Raw genomic sequence first — 24,316 nt, 5'->3', positions numbered from 1 at the left:
AGCCACATTGTATCGTGCTTAAAGAGGTCTGAAGAAGTAGCTGTTCCCCTATGTCGCTTTAGAGCAAAAACAAGAAGTTCAATTTGGAAGAATGACCCAGAGCTCAAAACAATAAAAAATCGGGCTAAGTTGTGGCTAAAAATTTGGATAGCTTGCGGCCGCCCCTTAAGGGGTAATGTTTTCGATATTAAACAAAGAGCAAAGCTTGATTTTAAACGCTATCTTCGAAAAATTAGGTACAATGGTGCTGAATTTCCTAAGTCTCCTAGCCAGTGGAAAAAAGTGATTAAAATCGCGAAGTTTGATAGATCGTCTACGGTTGACCGAATCCCTAATGTATCATGGATCAATCATTATAGTAACATTTTCGATACAGTGATATATGCGGTTCATTTTCGTTTTGCCAAGCTCTGTTCTAATCTGTTGCCTAACAAAATCATTCAAGGTCATGTACCTCCCGTTAGTGTTGACCGTGTCAAAAGAAGTGTAGAGAGACTTGAATCGAAATCTTATGATATAGACGGGATCAGTGCTTTTCACCTCAACACCGATTCGGAGGAATTAGTTTATCACTTGCAGTTACTTTTTCAGATGTGTTTATGCTCTTCTTTAGTCCCTGATTCTTTTTTAGTTGGTAACATTACGTCAATTTTGAAACGTGGTAAGCACCCAACTAGTTGTGCTTCGTATAGGCCTATTACGGTTGCTTGTACTTTAAGTAAAGTATTTGAATATGTTTTACTCCCTGATCTCCTGTCTAATGTAGATTATATGTCTAATCAGTTTGGCTTTAAGCCGTATATAGGATGCCAACATGCTCATCGTGCTATAGTTTCGCTATTACTTGAAGCGCATAAAAATGGTTTTGAGGTTCATTTTTGTGCACTCGATGTTTCAAAAGCTTTTGATTCAATTTGTCATAGCCAACTTTGGTATTCTTTAATCCAACTTGGTGCAAATGTGTTTATTATATCAACTCTTCGTTTTTGGTATGCTAATTCATATGTTCGACTCAAGTCAGGTGACACCTACGTTGGTAATATCCCCATCTGTTCTGGTCTTAGGCAAGGAGGAGTCTTATCCCCTTATCTTTTTAATGCTTGTCTTTATTCTGTTTTGCCACGTATTAATCCATCATGTTTTTAGGCCTAACTAATCTTTCGTACATTGCATATGCAGATGATTTACTTTTGATCAGCCGCACTAAATCTAGCCTAATTAAGTCGACCCAGCTTGTTTCTAAGTCTTTTGAGGAAATCTGCCTCAAACTTAATACTGAAAAATGTGAATATTTAGTTTTAAATGCTAAGCATCAAAGTAGTGATCTTGATTGTGGTTATTTTTCAGTTAAGCTCGTTTCTTCGATTCGGTGGCTTGGTATTAGTATTTGTTCATCTTTATCGGCTTTTCGATCCTGTGGGCTAAATGATATTAAAAGTAAACTTAAAAAAGGGTACGCGAAAATTGTCCCGAACCGAGGCAGATTTTCACGAAAGGCTTTATCCAGACTTTATTCTACATATTGCGATCATTCTATATTGTTTCTTTCCGGTTTGCGCCCGTTGTTTAATAATCAAGATTTGCAGGGCATAAGAGTTATGTATTTTCGTTATTGTAAATATTTATTGTATCTGCCGCGTTCTTATAGAAATCAGAAGATTATCAGAAAGTTTTGTGCCACTGATATTATTTTCGTTTATAAAAAACTCTATGCTAGATTAGGTGCTGAGGCCTGTCAACGCTTGGGCCCTTACCACCCTTTGATTAGACTGTATTAATTGTATTGTTTGTGTTATTTCGTTTTTCTTTCCTTAATGTTTTTACTCCGCTTAATTTGTCAAAACAAGTGGGTAACAAATAAATTATTAATTATTATAATTACTCCTCCTATTTATGCTCTAGGCTTTCAACTTTCAGAGGTCTCTAATTTCAGTCAGCCGGCGATTTATGAACATTGCTAAGGTGGCTGGGAAGGAGAAATGAATTCTCCCAAAATCGTAACCAATCTAGCTCGTTTTTTGCAGTGATAGTGTGCTGATTTTCAGAAAATAATTATAGCTCTGTTACCAAGGAAAAATTTACAGATATACATGCATACATGTATGTAATTATTGCTCGTTTAATTATATATATGGGATTATTTTAACGCCTGTTGGCTTCAGGTCTCATTTATTTGTCCATAGTGATTTCTGTCTGTTTTAAGTTTGAATAATTATATGATTATATTTTTGCTTGTTTAAGTTGCAGTATGGCTCATACTTTTCTTTGAAAACTTTTGTTCGGAAATCGTTTTCTTTAAGTTAATACCATATGAGCTTTATATGGGTTTACGAGGTTGGGGAAACCACTTAATTGTATTTTTAATTGGGAAGGAATCTCTACGCAGAATATGTTACTAGGAAGAGAAAAAGAAGAGATGCTGGATTAAAGATGACATGAGATGAACTAATATTAGGATGCAAAGACATCCTGGAACTATTTTATGAGAAGAGAGTTGATTTTAGCCAAAAATTAGAAGTTATGTTGAGCTTCAAAAAAAAAAAAAAGCAAGAGCTACGAGCTCGTAGGGCACTTGTGACGACGTCGGAAAAGCCAAGATCTAATAAGGCATGAGCTCTAGCAAAATTCTAAGAATCAATATATTGATTTCAGAGGTCTTTAAAATAAGACCTCTGAGACACAAGGTCCTTCTAAATATCAAAATTCATAAAGATCCTATCACCCACTCGCAAGTTAAAAGTGCCTCAAATTTTCTAATTTTTCCTCTTCCTTCAGCCCCCCAGATAGTCGAATCAGGGAAAACAACTTTATCAAGTCAATTTGTGCAAGTCCCTGACACGCCTACCAATTTTCATCGTCCTAGCACGTCCAGAAGCACCAAACTCGCCAAAGCGCTGAACCCCCCCTAACTCCCCAAAGAGAGTGGATCCAGTCCGGTTTCGTCAATCATATATCTACGACATTTGCTTATTCTACCCACCAAGTTTTATCCCGATCTCTCCACTCTAAGCGTTTTCCAAGATTTTCGCTTTCCCCCTCCAACTCCCACAATGTCACCAGATCTGGTCGAGATTTAAATAAGAGCTCTGATACATATGTTCCTTCTAAATATAAAATTTCATTAAGATCTGGTCACCCGTTCGTAAGTTAAAAATACCTCAATTTTCCTTTTTGCCGAATTAACACCCCTCCCCAACTCCTCCAAAGAGAGCGGATCCAGTCCGGTTATGTCAGACACGTATCTTAGACTTGTGCTTATTCTTCCCATCAAGTTTCATCCTGATCTCTCCACTATAAGCGTTTTCCAAGATTTCCGTTCCCCCCCCCACAACTCCCAACAATGACACTGGATCCGGTCGGGATTTAACATAAGAGATCTGAGTTACGAGGTCCTTCTAAATATGAAATTTCATTAAGGTTCAATCACTCCTTCGTAAGTTAAAAATACCTCATTTTTTCTAATTTTTCAGAATTAACCCTCCCCCCAAAAAAAAATTCCCCCAAAGAGAGCGGATCCGTTCCAATTATGTCAGTCACGTATCTAGGACTTGTGCTTATTTTTACCCCCAACTTTCATCCCGATCCCTCCATTCTAAGTGTTTTCCCAAATTTTAGGTTTCCCCCTCAACTCCCCCAATGTCAACGGATTCGGTCGGGATTTAAAATAAGAGCTCTGAGACACGATATCCTTCTAAATATTAAATGTCATTAAGATACGGTCACCCGTTCTTAAGTTAAAAATATCTCAATTTTTTAATTTTTCCGAATTAACATCTCCCCCCCCCCCACAACTCCCCCAAAGAGAGCGAATTCAGACCAGTTATGTCCATCATGTATCTAGGACTTGATCTTATTCTTCCTACCAAGTTTCATCCCGATCTATCCGCTCTAAGCGTTTTCCAAGATTTCCCGTTTCCCCCTCCAACTCCCCCAATATAACCGGATGCGGCTGGGATTTAAAATAAGAGCTCTCTGACATGAGATCCTTCTAAATATCAAATTTCATTAAGATCCGATTACCCATTCGTAAGTTAAAAATATCTCATTTTTTTAATTTTTCCTCTCCCTCCAGCCCCCCAGATGGTCGAATCGGGGAAACAACTGTTATCAAGTCAATTTGTACAGGTCCCTTAGACGCCTACCAAAATGCATCGTCCTATCACGTCCAGAAGAACCGAATTCGCAAAAGCACTGGGAGTCCCCCCAACTCCCCCAAAGAGAGTGGATCTGTTCCAATTATGTCAATCACGTATCTAAAACTTGTGCTTATTTTTCCCATCAAATTTCATCCCGATCTCTCCACTCTAAGTGTTTTCCAAGATTTCCGGTTTCCAAGATGTCTGTTTCTCTCTCCAACCCCCTGTGTCCCCGGATTCAATTCGAATTGAAAATAAAGCATCTGCGACATAAGATCTTTCCATATATCAGGTTTCATTAAGATCCGATCACCCATTCGTAAGATAAAGATACCTCAATTATCACGTTTTCCAAGATTTCCAGTTTCCCCCTCCAACTCCCCCAAATGTCACTGGGTCTGGTCGGGTTTTAAAATGAGAGTTCTACCGCACAAGATCCTTCTTAATATCGAATTTCTTTAAGAACTGATCACCCGTTCGAAAGTTACAAATACCTATTTTTTTAAAAATTTTATGAATTTTCTATTTCTACTTTAATGTGGTCTGGTCCCTGATACGCTTGCCAAATTTCATCGTCCTAGCTTATCTGGAAGTGCCTAAACTAGCAAAACCGGGACCGACAGACAGACAGAATTTGCGATTACTATATGTCACTTGGTAAACACCAAGTGCCATAAAAAAAGCAAAGAAAAATATCTTATCTTAATCGTTAAGTCATGCTTGCAAATGGAGAGGGATTTTCCCACAGAAATTTTTCGGGAGAGGAGGCAATAATAAAAAATACACATCTTAATTGATAATGTAAATAACAAATACCAAAAAGCAAGAACATTTATGATTTCAGAGAGGCGGGCCCCAAGAACCCGTTCCTGTGTCCGTCCCTTGGCCTTACAAGTTAAATGCAGCATCGAAAATAATTGATTGCAACCAGTATGATAGACTACCAAAGAGATTTGAAAGACTAAAACACTTAAAACTGTCCTTATTAAACTTGAGCTTGAAATCACAATAAGGTAAAATTTTAAAACAACCCACGTGATGCACAAGAACGGAGTAAGAAAATCTAATATACAGTATGGATCTCATAATGACGATGAAATCCGATCAGAATTCCGAAAAAGGTGATTGACTTTTCTTCTTCTTTTTTTTTGTTTACGGCAACGTTGAAGAGGAGTTGAAGTAATATTAAATAAAAAAAAACCAGTTTTTTTAAATGAAAGTAAGGAGCAACATTAAAACTTAAAACGAACAGAAATTACTCCGTATATGAAAGGGGCTTTTCCTCCTCAACGCCTCGCTCTTTATGCAAAATCTCAATCTTTCTCCTGACCCTGATTGCATCATAGATATAATCCAGATTCAAGTCCCCAAGGAATCTCCCTGCAGATGAAACTAAATACAATATAAATTTCGATTTTTAATAGATAAATCTGTATGCACAAAAAAAAGCATTGCTTCGCCACCCGGAGTAAATCTCAGAACATCAATTGCTACACCATACACCACATCGTGTAAATAATTTTAGAAAGTAGACAGCCCCACGTTAAATTGTTGTGATTGGTTGCATCATAAACACGATTTTAATTAGGGAGAGTTACTCGAATTCAACCACAACGTATGCATCTCAGAGCGTCACTTGTTCTGCCATGGTTTACATCCTACGGAAGCCACCTCCAACCACGCTGTGCACATTCAGCCACGCCCCATAGGGTGTAATCAGTTTCGGAAAGGGGGTACCCATCATTAAACTAATTGTGACTAAGTAAAATAACAACAAAAATCAAAAAAGAGAAGAACTTACATTTGACGGAGAATAGATTCCTGACGATAGATGTATTGATACAGGACTATCGCCATACTGAGGCTGATTTATATGATTTCCTGAGGTAATGGACGGCGACAGGTTCTTTATCACAAGCTCACCTGAAGTGGATACATCAAAATCACTTGGCACTAATGCAGGATGAGCAGAAAAGTGTTCCTTCAAAGCTTTCAATGAATCCTTCGAAAAAAGAAAAAAAGTTTGTTTCTAGCAAATAATACTGAAGATTTGGTCAAAATCATTTGATTCTCTGTCGAATTGTCGACTGACTAAAAACTTTACCGTCAAAATGATATATCAGGGTTTGGTAATTGTGGTGCAAGAATCTCTTTCTAAACTAGCTGCAATGAAAACAAAATTCACACTTGATTTTTATCGCAAAAACACTATTTAATTCACTCCTACATTTGCTTTCAGTTTAATTGCATTCCACCTCCACCCCCTAGTTCCTCAGCATGACCCTAGACTAAACACCAAATTTGTCAATTTTGTTGTCTTATGAATTTTTCGCTTTCAAATTGGTACTCCCAACCCACTATTGATGAGAAACAAGTTTAACAAAAAGAAAGAAAACCAATAAAATCAGCCTAGTGTTTAGCCAAGGGCTATGTTAAATGTTTAGCCTAGGGCTGTATCCCGCAATTAGAGGGGGGTTAGGATAGGGGACTGGGATGCGAATAACTAAAAAGCGAATATAAAAAGCAATTTAGAAAAGAATTCTTAGATAAGACTAGAACAAGATTTGTTGACTATTGTAGCTAGTTTGGAATGAGAATCTTGCATCAACATTGCCAAGGGTTTTCAAGGTCAATCCTTAAAAATGTATGATATAATGTACCAAAGAAAAACCAAAAAAAAAAAAAACAGAAAATATTCTACGAATAGCATTTAATAGTACCAAGGTTCAGGAAACCCCTTATTTACAGAATTAGGTCAACCCGAAACTGTTGACAATAAAGATTCAGCTTGAGTCTAGAGTTAAATTTAGCTCAAATCCAGGTTTAATTGGTTTGAACTTGGTTTAGCCTGGCCAACCAGATTTTCAAATTATTGTGATTGGTGTAATCTGAAATAGTATTAGTATTATAATATCTGACATTTGCCATGAATCAAATATTTTTCCTGGAGGGATGAATGCAGATAAAAAACACTTGAATGTATTTCCCTGACTGAATTTTCAATTTACCGGAAAGATGTCCTTTAGACCAATCTTGAAGAGTGAAATCAACGAGTATGTTACCATGAACTTTGTCTTGACTTAGAAGCAAATTAACTGAGCATTATAATAATCCTATTGAGGTCATTCGCTCTTAAGGGCGAATCAATCACTATTTGGGAAGACCTAGAAAATACGATTAATATGGTCATGGTTTCATTAGCTGTCTTATCAATTCTCCATACAACCTCTGATTGAAACCTTTTGCTCCAAAGAAAATATTTTGAAGTTTATCATATCCCATTGATAATGGATTGTGCAATTTGAGTTTTTCTAAAGAGTTGCCAACAATTCACATGATTGTTTTCTTCTCTGAACAAAAATGTCAGCGACCAATGAAACACCATTAAAATTATAATAAAGCCTCTATAAGGACCGTGGGCTATGGCTGTAGCCCATGTTTATGGGCTATATGGGTTACTAATATGGGCTGCATTTTCCACGAAGTTATAGGAAGTCTTTGAGATATCTTTGATACAGTGACAAATAGTTATTTATAGTCTTTGAGTTAGTATCTGATGCATCAGGAGGGTGTTTCTAGGCCCTCATATTTTTAGTAGATTTTAGGTTTTTAATAGCTAAAAAAGTTGGTTACTAATAACTGGTTAACAACCTTTTGAATGATAATTCAGTCGTAAAAAGCCTTGATTAGTAGATCTTTTAGCATCTTCCAAATTTGTCTCAGTAGATCTAACTGGCTATTTTACTCTTTGGTAGCTTTTAAATTTTTAGTAGTTAATGAAGCCGCTTACAGATTATTGAAAAAGAATCCATTATTTAATTTATTCATATACTCCTAACCAACCTTGACTGGTGGATCCTTTAAATTTCTCTGTCCTTTTTAAGTAGCTAAAAAATTTTAGTAGCTTCTAAGTTTTAGTAGCTAAAAAATTCGATTACGGAAAATTGGATTAATTTTGTTGAATTGAGTCGTAATCGTAATATTGAGTCGGTAATTAATCATGATGAATGATTTAATAAAGTCGTAACTGGTCGTAACAAGCCTTGATTTGTAGATCTTTTATAAATTTTTTTTCGTGGCTCTAATTGGCTTCTATGCTTTTTAGTAGCTTCTAAATTTTTAGTAGTTAAAAAGTCGGATAAGAGCCCCATAGTCGGAGAAATGATTTATTCGTGGTTAGTCGTAACCAGTCTTGAAAATAGTATGTCTTAAAAATGTTTGTTCTACAGTTTATTCGTTTCATTCCCCAAACGAAAATTTAAGTTTGGAAACTGAAAGGTCAGCCCACGACCAATAAATAGTATTGAACTTTAACAGTAAAAATAATAAAAATGAAGGTGTAGAATCACCCTTTCGGATTCGCCAGGTACAAATTTAAAGACTATCCGCGACTATTTGATACTATATCAAAGATATCTCAAAACCTACCTAACTTAACAATTGGCTTTTTACTATCTACCAAACGAAGCAAAATAATTTATTTTAATTAAAGTACTTGAATAAATTACTCAAAGCAAGATTTTATTCAGTGAACAAAATAATAATGTAAATATTTGGCAACTCCTGGAAAAGTGTCAAACTAACCAGTGTATTAATTATCTATTATGGGATATGATATACATTTAAAACAAATTTTAAGCCCAAAAAGTTCCAATCAAAGGTTATGAATAGAATTTACAAGGCAGCTCTTAGAACCACAAATATATTAATCGTATTTTAGACTGTTCACAAATAGTGATTGTGAACAGACTGTGATTCAATTAATTTACCTCTAAGCTAAGACAAGCTTCAAAGTAATACGAACAGTACTGACAGCAGAATACAGAGCAATTTTTCTTTTTGTAGTCTAGAAATAAAAACAAGAGCTAAGAGCTCATATGGCACTTGTGACAGGCTGGAAGAGCCAAGAGCTCATATGGTCTGAGCTCTAGCAAAATTCTAAGAATAAACAGATTGATTTAAACGAAGAATCAGAGGCTTAATGCCGGTCGGGATTTAAAATAAGAGCTCTAAGTCACCAGGTCCTTCTATACACCAAAATTCATTAAGATCCGATCGCCCACCCGTAAGTTATAAATACCTCATTTTTTCTAATTTTCCTCTCCCTTTAGGCCCCCAGATGATCGAATCGGGGAAAACGACTTTATCAAGTCGATTTGTGCAGGTAGCTGACACACCTACCAATTTTCATCGTCCTAGCAAGTCCGGAAGCAACATTTTTTCCAAATTAACAACCCCTTAACTCCCCCAATAAGAGCGGATTCAGTCCAGTTATGTCATTCACGTATCTACGACTTGTACTTATTTTTCCCACCAGGTTTCAACCCGATCTCTCCATTCTAAGCGTTTTCCAAGATTGCTTTCCCCTCCAACTCCCCCCAAAATTACCGGATACGGTCGGGATTTAGAAGAGCTCTAAGACACGAGATATTTCTAAATATCAAATTTCATTAAGATCCGATCACCCATTCGTAAGTTAAAATTTTTTCTATTTTTTTCCCTCTAACCCCCCAGATGGTCTAGTCGCGGAAACGACTGTTATCGAGTCAATTTGTGCAGGTCCCTGTCACGCCTACCAATTTTCATTGTCCTAGCACGTCCGGAAGCACCGAACTCACCAAAGCATTGAAAATCCCCCCAACTCCCCCAAAGAGAGTGGATCCTTCCAATTATGTCAATCACGTATCTTGGACTTGTGCTAATTCTTCTCACCAAGTTTCATCCTGATCTCTCCACTTTAAGCGTTTTCCAAGATTTCCGTCCCCCCAACTCCCCCCAATGACACTGGATCCGGTCGGTACTTAAAATAACAGATCTGAGCAACGAGGTCCTTCTAAATATCAAATTTCATTAAGATCCGATCACTCCTTCTTAAGTTGAAAATACCTCATTTTTACTAATTTTTCAGAATTAACCCTCCCCCCAACTCCCCCAAAGAGAGCAGACCTGTTCTGGTTATGTCAAACACGTATCTAGGACTTGTGCTTATTTTTCCCACCAAGTTTCATCCCAATCTCTCCACTCTAAGCGTTTTCCAAGATTTTAGGTCCCCCCAACTCCCCCCAATGTCACCGGATCCGGTCGAGATTTAAAATAAGAGATCTGAGACACGATATTCTTCCAAATATCAAATTTAATTAAGATCCGATCACTCCTTCGTAAGTTAAAAATACCTCATTTTTTCTAATTTTTCAGAATTAACCCTCCCCCCTAACTCCCCCAAAGAGAGCGGATCCGTTCCAGTTATGTCAATCACGTATCTAGGACTTGTGCTTATTTTCCCCACCGAGTTTCATCCTGACCCCTCACTCTAAGCTTTTTCCAAGAATTTAGCCCCCCCCCCCAACTCCCCCAATGTCACCAGATCTTATCGGGATTAAAAATAAAGAGCTCTGAGACACAATATTCTTCAAAACATCAAACTTCATTAAGATCCGATCACCCGTTCGTAAGTTAAAAATACCTCATTTTTTCTAATTTTTCCGATTTACCCCCCCCCCCAGATAATAAAATCGGGGAAACGACAATTTCCAATTTAATCGCTATGTGTCACTTGGTGGATACCAAGTGCCATAAAAAGGGCATTGGATGTCAGAAATAGCATATAATTATTATTATGTTATTATCTTTTTTTACTTTAACAAACGTATCCAAGAGAATTGAGCAACACTTAGACCCCAGGGAGAACAAAAGTGCCCAGGGAAAAAAGATAGGATACGTATATTTTTTTTCAATTTTTTTTTCGGAATTAGCCAAACAATTCTTTTACAAGAATAGACAATATCTTAATCCCAATTATATTTTTTAGCATTGATATAAATAAACCAAAATCTCTTGCAACGGAAATTGTCATGCTTTTTATGGCAATAAATTCTACCTTAATCATAACATTAAATCTGAGAGTTAATATTTTTACCAAAATTGGATCTTTTGGAGTTGAAATAAGTATAACAATTTCCTGCAACATAAATGTTGCTGCTATTTTTGGCAATATTATTGCCTGAATCTTCAATGTTTTTATTAAAACTGCTATCACCACATTTGGCTAAAGTTTTACTTGACCAGTAAAAAATTATTACTTGAGTTATTAATATTTTCATAGAAACTGGATTTTAAGCACAGAAATAAGTTATATTTACTCACAGGAAAAAACTTAATACCAATTTCGCTAACATGTTCACCTGCCATATTTTTCAAAATAGGCAAAAACATCTCTTACCTGAATAGTCAAAATTTTGACTAAAACTGGATCTTTTAACACAGAAATAAGAAGATCAAAATCTCCAGCAGCAGAGATTCGATTGGCGTTTTTATCCTCCTTTTGGATTTTATCCTGAATCCTTTTCAGAAGCGTAACAGCAACTTGAGCATCTGAAATGAAGATAAATTTTACCCTAAAGGTGAAATCATACCCCAATCAAGGTAGTATCCAGGGGTGGGGATTTAGGAGGTTTGAACCCCTTATATACTATAGCCTATACTATTATATACATATACTATTATACTGTTATATTATAATTTCTATACTATATCTATTTAATTAATAGTAGTCAATAGTAGTTAGTACAAATATATATATACTAACTTCCAGGGTTTGAAACAAATATGTGATGCATTTTTTAAGTTTTTTTTGTAAATCTACCCACCCCCCCGATAAATTATTTTGTAAAACCTCAGAAAAAAAATCCTGGATACAGCCCTGTCCCCAACAGCAGGGTACGAAGTTTGTTCCCATGGTCAACTACTTCAAACAAATATTCAATATTTATATCAATGAATTTGTAAAAAAGATTACTGTAAATCATTCATTTGCATCATGCCTCCACATAGTAAAATAGAAGGGTTCCCCCTTAATAACTAATTGGACAAAATATTAACCAATATTTACATCAATACACACGAAAAAAAAATACTATAGTTAATTCATTTATTTACAATGGTCTACAATCACAGTATAGGGAGAAGAGTCCATAAAATTGATTGTTTGGTTTTATAAATTGCTTCAGCAACCATTATTCAAAGATATTTTAGTTCAGATACTTTAGAGACTGAAGTATTTCAAAACTGTGGAGTCGAAATTTTTAGTAATTTTTTGTTGAATGTAGTTTGAGTAATGGAAATAATGTAAAATTCTTTGGGAGTTGGAGGTATGGATACACACAAAGGCTGGAGTCAGGCCACATACTTTTAAATACTACTAAAAAGTGGCAGTAATAACCAAAATTATTATTGAATGAACAGTATTTTTTTTATCATAGTACTACAGTATTACATCAGAAACAATTTATTCAATTATTTGTATCACTATTGAAAAACATACATATAATATTTGAATGCTGAAATATAGAAAAATGCTATTTAGATTGACAAAGATATCTCTTTTGCGCTCTACAACAATGCTGGCAACACAGAATACAAAATTTTAAATAAACATAAGCTATTAACAGGGTTATCAAAATTATATTCAGAAAAGAATTTGATAAAAAACTATGTACTTTTTAAAGTTTAAACATCTTTACCAATTACAAAAGTTAAGTTTCTGATGCAGGTATAATACAATTATCTTTTTTTTAATCCTTTGTCTAAAAATAGATACTTTGTAAAAACTAAAATTTTTACTTTTAAATTATTATTCTTATACCAATAAATTAACTTGCAATGGGGAGACAACAATTTGCAGATATGATTCATAACTTGTAGATGTGACACTATTTTATTTCTACTTCCAATCAATTTCTGAATTTCCCATGACTGGAGAAGAACAGTATGGAAACTTAGTGGCTTCATTTGTAAGAAAACAATGCCAACACAGGTAAAATACCAGAAACAGCAGAATAACTATCCAGAAACCTAACTGTGATCTTGATATTTTCCTAAGTATTTCAGTGCTCTAGCAGATCTTCATGACCCTACTTGTCAGTATTTCAGCTATTGAATACAATTTTCTACATTGAGAAGACTGAAAACAAGCCTAAAATACAAAATGACTGACAAAAGATTCACCAGACTTACCCTTCTTCATGTTATACATGATACTTCATAAGTTTAAAAAGTGTTACTGATAGAATTGCAAATAGATTATTAGAATATAATATGTAATATGAATTGAGTTTCTACAACTCTAGTTTTATGAATAGCTAGCCTAACTAGCGTGAGAGCTAAATGATGTACAGAAGGGAAGCCATGCAATTTTCAAAATCAGTAGGGTTATTGGGCCTAATTTAAGATAGAGATTCTTTGTAAAGAGAACAATCCCCCCCCCCTTCCAAAACCCTGGATCCATCCTAGAAAGGAAGAGAGGACAAGATAGAGTCCAAAATCCTTAGCAATCAAGCTGTTACTAAGGCCAATCAAACACTTGGTATAATTAAAAGGTCATTCATCACCTGGCCCCAACTCTCAAGACCAAGCTCAACAAGAGTTTAGATTGTTCAAGTTTAGAATTTGGATGTGTGCAGCATGCCCGGTTGATCAGACCAATTTAAAAGCTGTTGAATCAGTCCAATGAAGGGTAACAAAAGTATCAAGGGCTTCTATGATGTTGCTTATTCATCACATATACAGAAAATTCAAATACTGTCCCTCAACTTATCATTGTAAGCATGGTGACGTAATTATAATCTATATAACTTTGAATGATAATAGCATCATATCTGGCCTTTTCAACATGAATATTCAAAAAGAACTCAATTTCACTCTCATAAACTTTTCAAAAATGAGCAAACACCAGATTAAGAAACACATTTTTTAGCAATAGAGTTGTCAGCTTTTTCATCTCTCTTAGTGACCTCTTCTGGTGTGGATGCATTCAAATCAACAGCAGACAGTGAGTGGCTCAACAAACCATGGTACAACACAGACAATTCAGCATCACTGAAACTGGTGGATGCAGGATTTATACTACTGCTAGAAAATGTGATTTAAGGTATTTAGCAATAACAAGTTTTGCAACAGAGAGCTAACAGTGCTACCTTGCCTTACACCTCTGCTTATTTTGGTAGAATTTGGTATTATACCTTTTCAATTAGCCCTAACTTTTTTATTTTGTACCAAAATTTCAGTGTTTCCACTATACTTGCACTTACACCACCTTGGAACACAATACACATACCTTTTTCCAATAGACAAAGCTCAGGATAATTTGAATAATGTCAGTTGCTCACTAGCCTGCAAGTCCTGTGGACATGGTTGGTCATAAACCCTTGAATCATATCTTAGTCTCCAATTGCCTTTAAATAGCTCTGAGAACTGATAGACTGTTTGAATAATCCTTAGGCCTTATGTATGCCTATCTACCTTAATTCTTTCCTAGGATGGATGATAGCCATCATCATCAAGAAGTGGAAAGAATCGTCTTTACACAATTCTGAAAAGGTTATACCACCTTTGCCTCTCACATAGACCATATGTCTTGGCTTAACTCTAATTAGCCATGGCTTTCTAGTTTTTCATCACTTAGTTGATAATTCAAATATACATATATACATAGATGTATACATAAAGGCAACTTATTTCTCTCCAAATTCATTAATATGTTAGGTTGAATGTGATAATCATCTTCACAATTGAGAGCTTTCTAGAATCAAATTGATTATCCCTAAAGTGTTCATCATTATAGTTGGTAAAAGATCACATATTCTAATACTTTAGTCAGAATGCAAGAGATAGGAACAGGTCTATAAGATTTACATTTGCTCAGGTATTTTTCCTTTGTTGGTGATTGGAGTAGTGACCCCTCTCAGGAAACTATTTGTCTTGTTGTAAGATTTTTGCCATCTACTCTATCCTTTCAAAGTGCTTCTTTGACTTTGATTTCCATCTTTTGCAGGGAAATGGGTATAATAAAGAGATGTCCTGTGAAACATGCAATTAAGCTGAGAATTTCCTTTTCATATTACCTTAAATTGTAGCTTGGAGCAAGTCAAAGATTTCAATCTTGTAAGATTGATTATCTTGTCCTGCCAATTATTACTTCCTCATTGAGCTAACTCCCAGCTGAACACTAACTTTTGATGTCAGCATGCCATTATTTGTCAATTTTGCACCTGAATGTATGAGTTGATTCAGCAGATGCTATCTTCTGAAAAGTGTTCCATAGGTTGGCAACTATCTGGCTGAAAAAAGGGCTTCTTTTTCTGGAGGAGCAATTTTGTTTTGAAAGTTTCTTTGAATGTTCTCTAGATACATGGGGTGGGCAAATAAATCAAGAAGGGTGTTTTTAGGTATAATTTTATGGGCAAGAATCACATCTCTTCATTTTCTTCTATATGTAAGTGTTGGTAGTATAAGATGGTGTGCACTTATTTCACAAGACATTTACTTCAATCCAATGATCATCTTAGTTCCTCTGCACTGACATTTTTCTATGACTTCTTTGTCTTTTTTGAAAAAAAAACGGGATGCTGATAATGGCAAAGGATTGAAAGTCAGATGAAGACACAGTCTTGATATGGGTGCTAAAATTCAATTTGTGATTAAGAATGACTCCAAAATCTGTTCAGAAAACACTGAACAAAGATTACCTTGGAGAAAATCATGCTGATGTTTATTATATTTGCCAACATAGAACACATGAAATCTATCAATATTGAAGGCTGGGAGTCATGTGCCAGCCAAACTTCCAAGACTGTCAAAAGATAAATTGGGTAGATTGTAAATCCATAGCTGTGGCAGCTTGACCCACTAACTTTGAATCATGTGCATAAAGAATGGGAGACTTGAAAGAAGATGTGGCAGATCATTCATATAGAAGTTGAAGAGACTTGTCCACAGAAAAGTACCCTGAGGGACACCACATAAAACTATTGTAGAGGAGACACAAATCCTACCATATTGGTGGATTTATTTTCCACAAACACATAATTATAGCATGATTGCAAGTTATGTAATGTCAGGGAAGCCCCTACATTAAACAATCACAAAAACCACACTTTTGCATGGTTAGCCCTAATGTATCCTATTTTTAGTTCTGTTTTTTCTTTCTTTGGTGCTAGCAGGGCACTGAAATACTATAGACACGTTCAAGGGCTAATTCAAAAGCTAATTTTTATATCTAATTAGTAGCCAAACTAATTAGACAAGATAATAAATATAATTATTAGATAATTATTACAAGATACAAGATAATTATTACACAAGGTAATAAGTTACCTTATAGGGGTCCAAGGACTCAAAAAAGAATTTCCCTTTCATCATTCAATAACTATTTCTAGGAATAATTACATTTTAAGCTCTTGAAGGGCTAAAACAGCCCTTAGTAACCAAAAGTTGAAAACACATATTTCTAAAAAAACACATTTCTAAAAAAAAAATGTCATTTGTAGTTGATTCATGGATGGTAACTATTATATTCCTTAATTAAATTCCTGAATCAGCTGCAAATAACAATTATTTCCACTAGACAACTTTTCAGAAACCTATTTTCAAACCTTTGGTTGCTGTGGGCTGTTTTAGATACAATTCTAGTTTAGCTATTTTTGCTATCTTGGAAAGTGGTTAGGAAAATACAACTTTCAGTAATGAATCCAGGGCCAAAAACATACTCTGGGAAGGTATTGCCAAGCTACTATGTTAATGCTTTTCTGATTTCTAAGTCTTAGAATTTTGTCTACTTGACAAGTCTAGGTAATTTAGTTTCATTTCAAGCTGTCTAAACTGGAGCAGCATAGTTTCTATACTAAAGCACTTAGAAATGCTAATTCTAAAAGTGTATCCATTTCTGGTTGACCCTCCTCATCCATGGGTCAAACTAAAAATGTGTGAAGTGGACTTGCTGACAGGTAACATTACCTATACAGCAAAGTGTATTGGTCCATGAGCCCCATGGGCAGCAGGCTGATGTCTGTATTCTATATTTATTAAATAAATATAGAATACAGACCTCACCCCCCCCCTACCCATGAGGCTCATCGAGTAATATGCTTTGCTCTATAGGTAATGTTACCTGTAAGAATTAAACCAAACAAACAAGTTTTTTAGTGAAAGTAAGGAGCAACATTAAAACTTAAAATGAACAGAAATTACTCTGTATATGAAAGGGGCTTTTCCTCCTCAATGCCCTGCTCTTTACAGTAAAGTTTGAATCTATCTCTTAACTCTACATTTTAAAACAGTAAAAAACTTTAGCGTAAAGAGTGGGGCGTTGAGGAGGAAAAGCCCCTTTCATACACGGAGTAATTTCTGTTCGTTTTAAGTTTTAATGTCGATCCTTACTTTCATTTAAGAAAAACTTGTTTTTTTTTTTTTTTTTAATTTCTGGACGTTTTTGAATTAATGCATGTTTTAATCTTGGCTCTCTGCACATAAATAATTAAAACGAAATTTTCATATTAATTTTTTTGGCTAAATGGCTTTTTCATAGTTTTAATCAGAAGATTTTGAGAAAAAAGGAGCAAGGGAGGAGGCCTAGTTGCCCTCCAATTTTTTTATTACTTAAAAAGGCAACTATAAATTTTTGTTTTTTTTACAAACATTTTCATAAGTAAAAAATATATGTAACTTACAAATTAACTTACACAGCGAACTTCTATATTCGTATATTTTTATTGCATATATGAGGGGGCTCACCCCTCTTTGATACCTTGCTCTTTACACTAAAGCTTAAATTTTATCCCAATTCCTTAAGAATGAACCCTGAATCACAAAGGCTGTGGAATAAATAGTTTAAATTACTAAAAATACTTTAGCATAAAGAGCAAGGTATTATGAAGAGGTAACCCCCTCATATGCGTAATAATTTCTGTTCGTTTTCAGTTTTGATGCTGCTCCTCACTTTCAGTAGAATAAACTTTTCATATTTATTTTTTCATTGTTTTCTTAAATAATGCTAGAAAATCATGCTCCCCCTCCATTGAAAGTCTCTTCCCCCATGAGAAGTTCCTCCATGGAAAGATCCTCCCAGGTAACCCCCCTCAACTCTCCCCTCCCCCCAACCAAAAAAATTCCCCTGAAAACGTCTGTTCACTTCCCAGTAACCATTACTATATGTAATTAATTAAATAAAAAAAACTAATTTTTTTAGCTGAAAGTAAGGAGCGACATTAAAACTTAAAACGAACAGAAATTATTCCGTATATGAAATGGGTTGTCCCCTCTGCAATCCCTTGCTCTTTACGCTAAAGCTTTTAATTGTTTTAAAAAGTAGAATTGTGGTAAAGAGTCAAACTTTAGCGTAAAGAGCGAGGGATTGCAGAGGGGACAACCCATTTCATATACAGAATAATTTCTGTTTGTTTTAAGTTTTAATGTCGCTCCTTACTTTCAGCTAAAAAAATTAGTTTTTTTATTTAATTTCTGAACGTTTTTGAATTAATGCATGTTTGGTTTTGGCTCTCTGCAAATAAATTGTTAAAATGAAATTTGTATATTAATTCTTTTTTTGGCTAAATGGCTTTCTCTTAGTTTTGATCAGACGATTTTGAGAAATAAGGAGTGGAGAAGGAGGCCTAGTTGCCCCCAATTTTTACGAGAGGGTTTGTACCCTCGTTAATACCTCGCTCTTTACACTAAATCGTAAGTTTTGTCCCAATTCTTTAAGAATGGCCCTTGAATCAGAAAGGCCATAGAATAAATAGTTCAAATTACAAAAACATACTTTAGCATAAAGAGCGAGGTATTTATCTCCTCCTAAATACCTTGCTCTTTATGCTAAAGTATTTTTAGAACCCTTCATATGCGTAATAATCTCTGTTCATTTTAAGTTTCAATGCTACTCCTTCCTTTCATTTGAAAAAACGTTTTCATGTTTATTTTTCATGGTTTTCTTATAGTAATGCTAGAAAATCCTGCGCCCTTTCCATTGAATTTTTCTTCCCCCATGACAGATTCCTCCAAGGAAAGATCCTACAACATAGCCCCCTCCCCTCAGCCCCACCACCAAACAAAATAAAATACCCCTGAAAACGTCTGTACACTTCCCAATAACCATTACTATATGTAAACACTGGTCAAAGTTTGTAACTTGCAGCCCCTCCCCCAGGGATTGTGGGGGAGTACGTCATCCCCAAAGACATAGTTATTATGGTTTTCGACTATGCTGAACAAAATGGCTATCTCAAAATTTTGATCCGTTGACTTTGGGAAAAAAATGAGCATGGGAGGGGGCCTAGATGCCCTCCAATTTTTTTGGTCACTTAAAAAGGGCACTAGAACTTTTCATTTCCGTTAGAATGAGCCCTCTTGCGACATTCTAGGACCACTTGGTCAATACAATGACCCCTGGGAAAAAGAAAAAAGAACAAACAAACAAATAAACATGCACCCATGATTTGTCTTCTGACAAAAAATACAAAATTCCAAATTTTTGTAGATAGGAGCTTGAAACTTCTACAATAGGTTCTCTGATACAATGAATCTGATGGTGTCATTTTCGTTAAGATTCTACGACTTTTAGGGGGTGTTTCCCCCTATTTTCTTAAATAAGGCAAATTTTCTCAGGCTCGTAACTTTTGATGGGTAAGACTAAACTTGATGAAACTTATACATTTAAAATCAGCATTAAAATGCGATTCTTTTGATGTAGCTATTGATATCAAAATTCAACTTTTTAGAGTTTTGATTACTATTGAGCCGGGTCACTCCTTACTACAGTTCATTACCACAAACTGTTTGAACACAGGTCAAAGTTTGTAACTTTCAGCCCCTCCCACAGGGACTGCAGGGGATTAAGTTGTCCCCAAAGACATAGTTATTATGTTTTTCAACTATGGTGAATAAAATGGCTATCTCAGAATTTTGATTGGGTGACTTTGGGGGGAAAATGAGCATGGGAGGGGGCCTAGGTGCCCTCCAATTTTTTTGGTCACTTAAAAAGGGCACTAGAACTTTTAATTTCCATTAGAATGAGCCCTTCCGTGACATTCTAGGATCACTGGGTCAATATGATCACCCCTGGGAAAAAAAGAAAAAGAAAAAAAACATGCATCCATGATTTGTCTTCTGGCAAAAAATGCGAAATTCCACATTTTTGTAGATAGGGGCTTGAAACTTCTACAATAAGCTTCTCTGATACACTGAATCTGATGGTGTGGTTTTGTTAAGATTGTATGACTTTTAGGGGGTGTTTTCCCCTATTTTCAAAAATGAGGCAAATTTTCTCAGGCTTGTAACTTTTGATGGGCAAGCCTAATCTTGATGAAACTTATATATTTAAAATCAAAATTAAAATGCAATTCTTTTGATGTAACTATTGATATCAAAATCCCATTTTTTAGAGTTTTGGTTACTATTGAGCCGGGTCACTCCTTAGTACAGTTTGTTACCACAAACTGTTTGATTGGATGTTTGTTTTGTTCACAAACAGCTGGATAGTTTAAAGTCAAAGTGAAACCATCTTGGAAATGAACATTAATGGATGTGTGAGTCTTTTAATTATCTTTCAACTGCCTACTATGTAGTAATTACCTACTATATAGCAGTTACCAGTGATAACTGGAACTAGTATTTAAAATATAAATTCATTCATATTATACAACCCCAACTTTTCCCTTGGCTTCAAAACCCTGCCCATTTTACACATTTTTAGTTTGCCCAATGGAGGAAGAAGCTCAACCAGAAATGGATGCACTTCTAGAATTAGCATTTCTAGGTGCTATAGCATGGAAACTATGCTGCTTTGCAGCATAGTTTCTACTTTAGACAGCTTGTGATGAAACTAAACAATTACCTAAATTTGGTTGAATAGTGATTCTTGCAAGTGAATATTATCTATAGAGCAAAGCAAATTAATCCATGAGCCCTGCAGGCAGCAGGGTGAGGTCTGTATTCTGATTGGTTGAATTGTTAGTTCATATTTATGACCTACTTTTTATTTGCTCTTTCAGACTTCAGGCCAAATAATTATTCCATAAATATAGCATACAGACCTTCCCTACTGCCCTCAGAGCTCATTGACTAATTTGCTTCTCTCTATAGGTAATGTTTACTTGCAAGACTCACTATTCAACCAAATTTGTTTCACCAAGATCTTCCCTTAGTCAAAGAATCTTTTAAAACAAATTTAATCTCAAACTAAAAAACTGTATAATCTCTATTGTGTCAAAAGGCATTTCTTTAAATCAAAGGAACATAAACATAATACTTAACTAGTTGCTCTGATTCACCAGTTAACTGGCTAGTTTCAACTGGGAGGTGAAAAGTAGATAATTAGCATTAATTGATGCATGTTTTTAATTGTCTTTCAACTTCTTACTATACAAAAATTAGCAGTGATGACTGGAAATAGTATTTAAAATATAATTTCATTCATATTGTAAAACCTCAATATTTCCCTTGGCTTCAAAACCCTGCCTACTTTATGCATTTTTAGTTTGTTGAAGGGGGATTTTAGAAAGCTAAAAAATAAATATGCTTCTAAAATTAGCATTTGTAAGTGCTCTAAATTCATAAGTCTACACCTATTAAAATTTTGACAAAACAACATTTTAACTTAATTACTGGTTTCTTTTTCTCTGGTTTTAGTTTTGAAAAAATATAATTCCTGTTATTTGAGTAGAATTTTAGGCCACATCAATTGTCTTTTTTTATTTACAGATCTTTGAAACCTCATAAATTAGGATTGAGAAAAGTTGTTAAGCTGAAAATACTGTTCTTTGGTTCATTTAAGCAGAAGATCTTTTAAGGTCACTAAAAGCCAGTGAATGCTAGAGGACAAAGGAATGGAGGTGGGTGCTTCAAAATCCCTCCCAAGGACATACTTTAATCAGTAGATCTATCCTGGGTAAAATTCTAGTTTAGTGACTTCTTGCTATCTCGGAAAGGGGTTAGGCTAGGAAAATGAATCTTTTGGAGATGGGTCTACAGGTTAAAGTATATCCCAGGAAGTTATTTTAAAGTATCAATTTTACCTTCTGGTCTATTATGTTTTGGAGCCCTATTAAGGGCTTAAAACAGAAGTTACCCTAGAAAGTGATTACTAAATTACAAAAGAGCAGAAAAAAGCCATCAAGGGATATATTCACTTTTATCCTAGCTAAAAAATTACCCAAGTATATAAGAAACTCATTAAGAAAGAAGATAGCCTAATCTATAGCATATCATGCAAAAACAATGATAAAATAGCCTATGTTAATTTTAGCTAAAGAATATTTAGAAGCATCAGGAGAGAGTCCATTACCAGAAGTGTGATTATGACAGCTTGGAAGAGCTTAATATACGGAATTTAATGGTTGGTCTAGGTCCTATCCCTTCTATTAGGCTAGCATGTTTCCTTTAGATGTGGTCAAACACCAGAAGATAACCAAAACTTGAACGGATTGAGGTGAAGAAAGTCTGTGTAAATATGTGTTGGGCCAAGTAGGCTCGGAAGCCTAGATCTAGGCTACTGTAGTTAGGCTATTTGTTAGTAGCCTAGTCCAAGCTTAGTGATGCAAATTGAACACAAGTTTAGGGTGATTATATGTTTACAGGATTGACCTACATTTTAGTCCTTATGGAAAATAGATAAGACTTACCTGTTGTCACTGGCATCTTACAATCCTGGAATGGATAAAATTACATTACAAAATTCAAAACATTTCAGGAATTTTTGCAACATTGACAATAATATCTAAGTAAATGCCGCCAGTCATTAAATTGTAGCGAAACAGAAAATGACCGAAATTAGAAAAGTAGCGAAGTAATCCAGTTACTCTGAATTGCGAATTTTTGACATTGCGTTAAGGTTTGGAAAAGATGCAGCAGTGTAATAATGTCTCTAACACTTTTTATCATTGTTTCTTGGGAATCTTCTAAAAATTTACCTCCTACGATCAATACAGTTTCTTATAATCGATCGCTGTTGCTTACCGAACAAGTGCATTTATCATGATCCATTGAACACCGTTCCGGCAGCAAAATCAACTTTACTCAGATAATTGAAATTAAATGGTCAAAAGGCTTAACCCTTATGGTCTAATTTTCTATTTCTACGCCCCGCTGTTGTTCACCGAAAATTGTACTTAAAACTGCAAAAAATTAATTAGATTTAAAATATCTTACAACTCCCTAGCTAAACCTTGACGTCACGCCAGTTTTCTTTTCGATAGCAATTAGTTAATTTTAATAAATACTTAGTAGTTGAAAAACGTGCATATAATATTTGAATGCAGAAAGACAAGAAAAATGCTTAATAGATAGACAGAGATACCTTTCTTGCACTTTACAGCTATTCTGGAAACGCAGAATACAAAATTTATTATATATATATTAGCTTTTAATATGGTAATTAAAAAATATTTAGAAAAGAATTTGATAAAACTATGTAATTTTTAAAGTTTAAATAACTTTACCAGTTATAAAAGTTATGTTTCTCATGTAGGAATAACAGAAAAATATTTGTTTTAAAATGTTCTGTTTAAAATAGGTGCTTAGTAAAAATTAAAATTGTGTCTAAGGTGAAACTTATACATTGAATTAATGCAGTAAATTAGCAGGAATGTAATCTAGAATTTAAGTTTTTGCTTTCTTAAAGGAAATGTAAGGAGTTGGGGCTGGTGTTGGAGCAATTATGTTTAAAGTCTCGGATTCTGAGTCATAGTTGGAGTTGTTATATTGAAAGTATTTTAAATCGGAGTTGGCTTTAACTTATAAAAAAAAACTCCACAACCCTGTTTCTAAGCACTGAAGAGACTGCAAAATCACTTTGAAACGCATTAAAGGATAAAAACTTACTAAAAAATAACCCCCCTCCTGCGTTTAATAGAGCTTCTTGTAATTTATTGGAATTACTTACCGAATAAATGTAATCACCTTGATCTGTTGAACACCGTTCCGTAAGAAAAATTAATTTACTCGTGTAATGGAAAGAAATGGTCAAATAGCTTAACTCTTATGGTCTAACTTTTCCTTTCAACGCATGTCTGTTGTTCTTATTATACCAAAAATTGTACTTAAAATTACAAAAAATCCTTAGAAGCCCTGAAGCCACGCCAGTTTCTCTTTTTGACTAAAAATAATTAAGTTTTAGGAGAAATGGTGGTACGCAACGAATTTTTCTTCGTCGGTGCACCACCGGCTGATGCCGGCAATTATTATTAGGAAGGAATCTCGAATTTGTTCAAAACAACCCGAGTAGCGTTTTCTTCAAACTTAGATATGCAGACGATTATATTAAGGCTTTTAAAACCCTGACGACCCGTACACGTAAACTCGAGAAAAACGCAACACAAGCAGCAGCACTCAAAGATTTGTGGGATAATTTTTTT

The 24,316-nt window shown here is 34.9% G+C and overlaps 1 protein-coding gene across 4 annotated transcripts in view; it reads right to left on the bottom strand.

Moving 5' to 3' along the window:
* LOC136026265 (multiple PDZ domain protein-like) overlaps positions 1 to 22,682 on the bottom strand; it is a 448,978-nt gene extending 426,296 nt beyond the window's left edge. For all 4 annotated transcript variants that reach the window (XM_065702652.1, XM_065702654.1, XM_065702653.1 and 1 more), the window contains exons 1-3: positions 22,586 to 22,682; positions 11,356 to 11,507; positions 5,938 to 6,138 (exon numbers count right to left, since the gene is read on the bottom strand). In XM_065702652.1, the coding sequence (XP_065558724.1) occupies positions 5,938 to 6,138; positions 11,356 to 11,507; positions 22,586 to 22,601 (369 nt within the window). In that variant the 5' untranslated portion in view covers positions 22,602 to 22,682. The remainder of the gene's footprint in view (positions 1 to 5,937; positions 6,139 to 11,355; positions 11,508 to 22,585) is intronic.
* Between the last annotated feature and the right edge of the window lie 1,634 nt (positions 22,683 to 24,316).

The sequence above is a fragment of the Artemia franciscana genome, chromosome 4 (assembly GCF_032884065.1).
Source record: "Artemia franciscana chromosome 4, ASM3288406v1, whole genome shotgun sequence".
NCBI classification, from domain to species: Eukaryota; Metazoa; Arthropoda; class Branchiopoda; order Anostraca; family Artemiidae; genus Artemia; species Artemia franciscana.
Note: the sequence above shows the minus strand (reverse complement) of the source record. Positions and strands in the feature narration are given on the sequence as shown.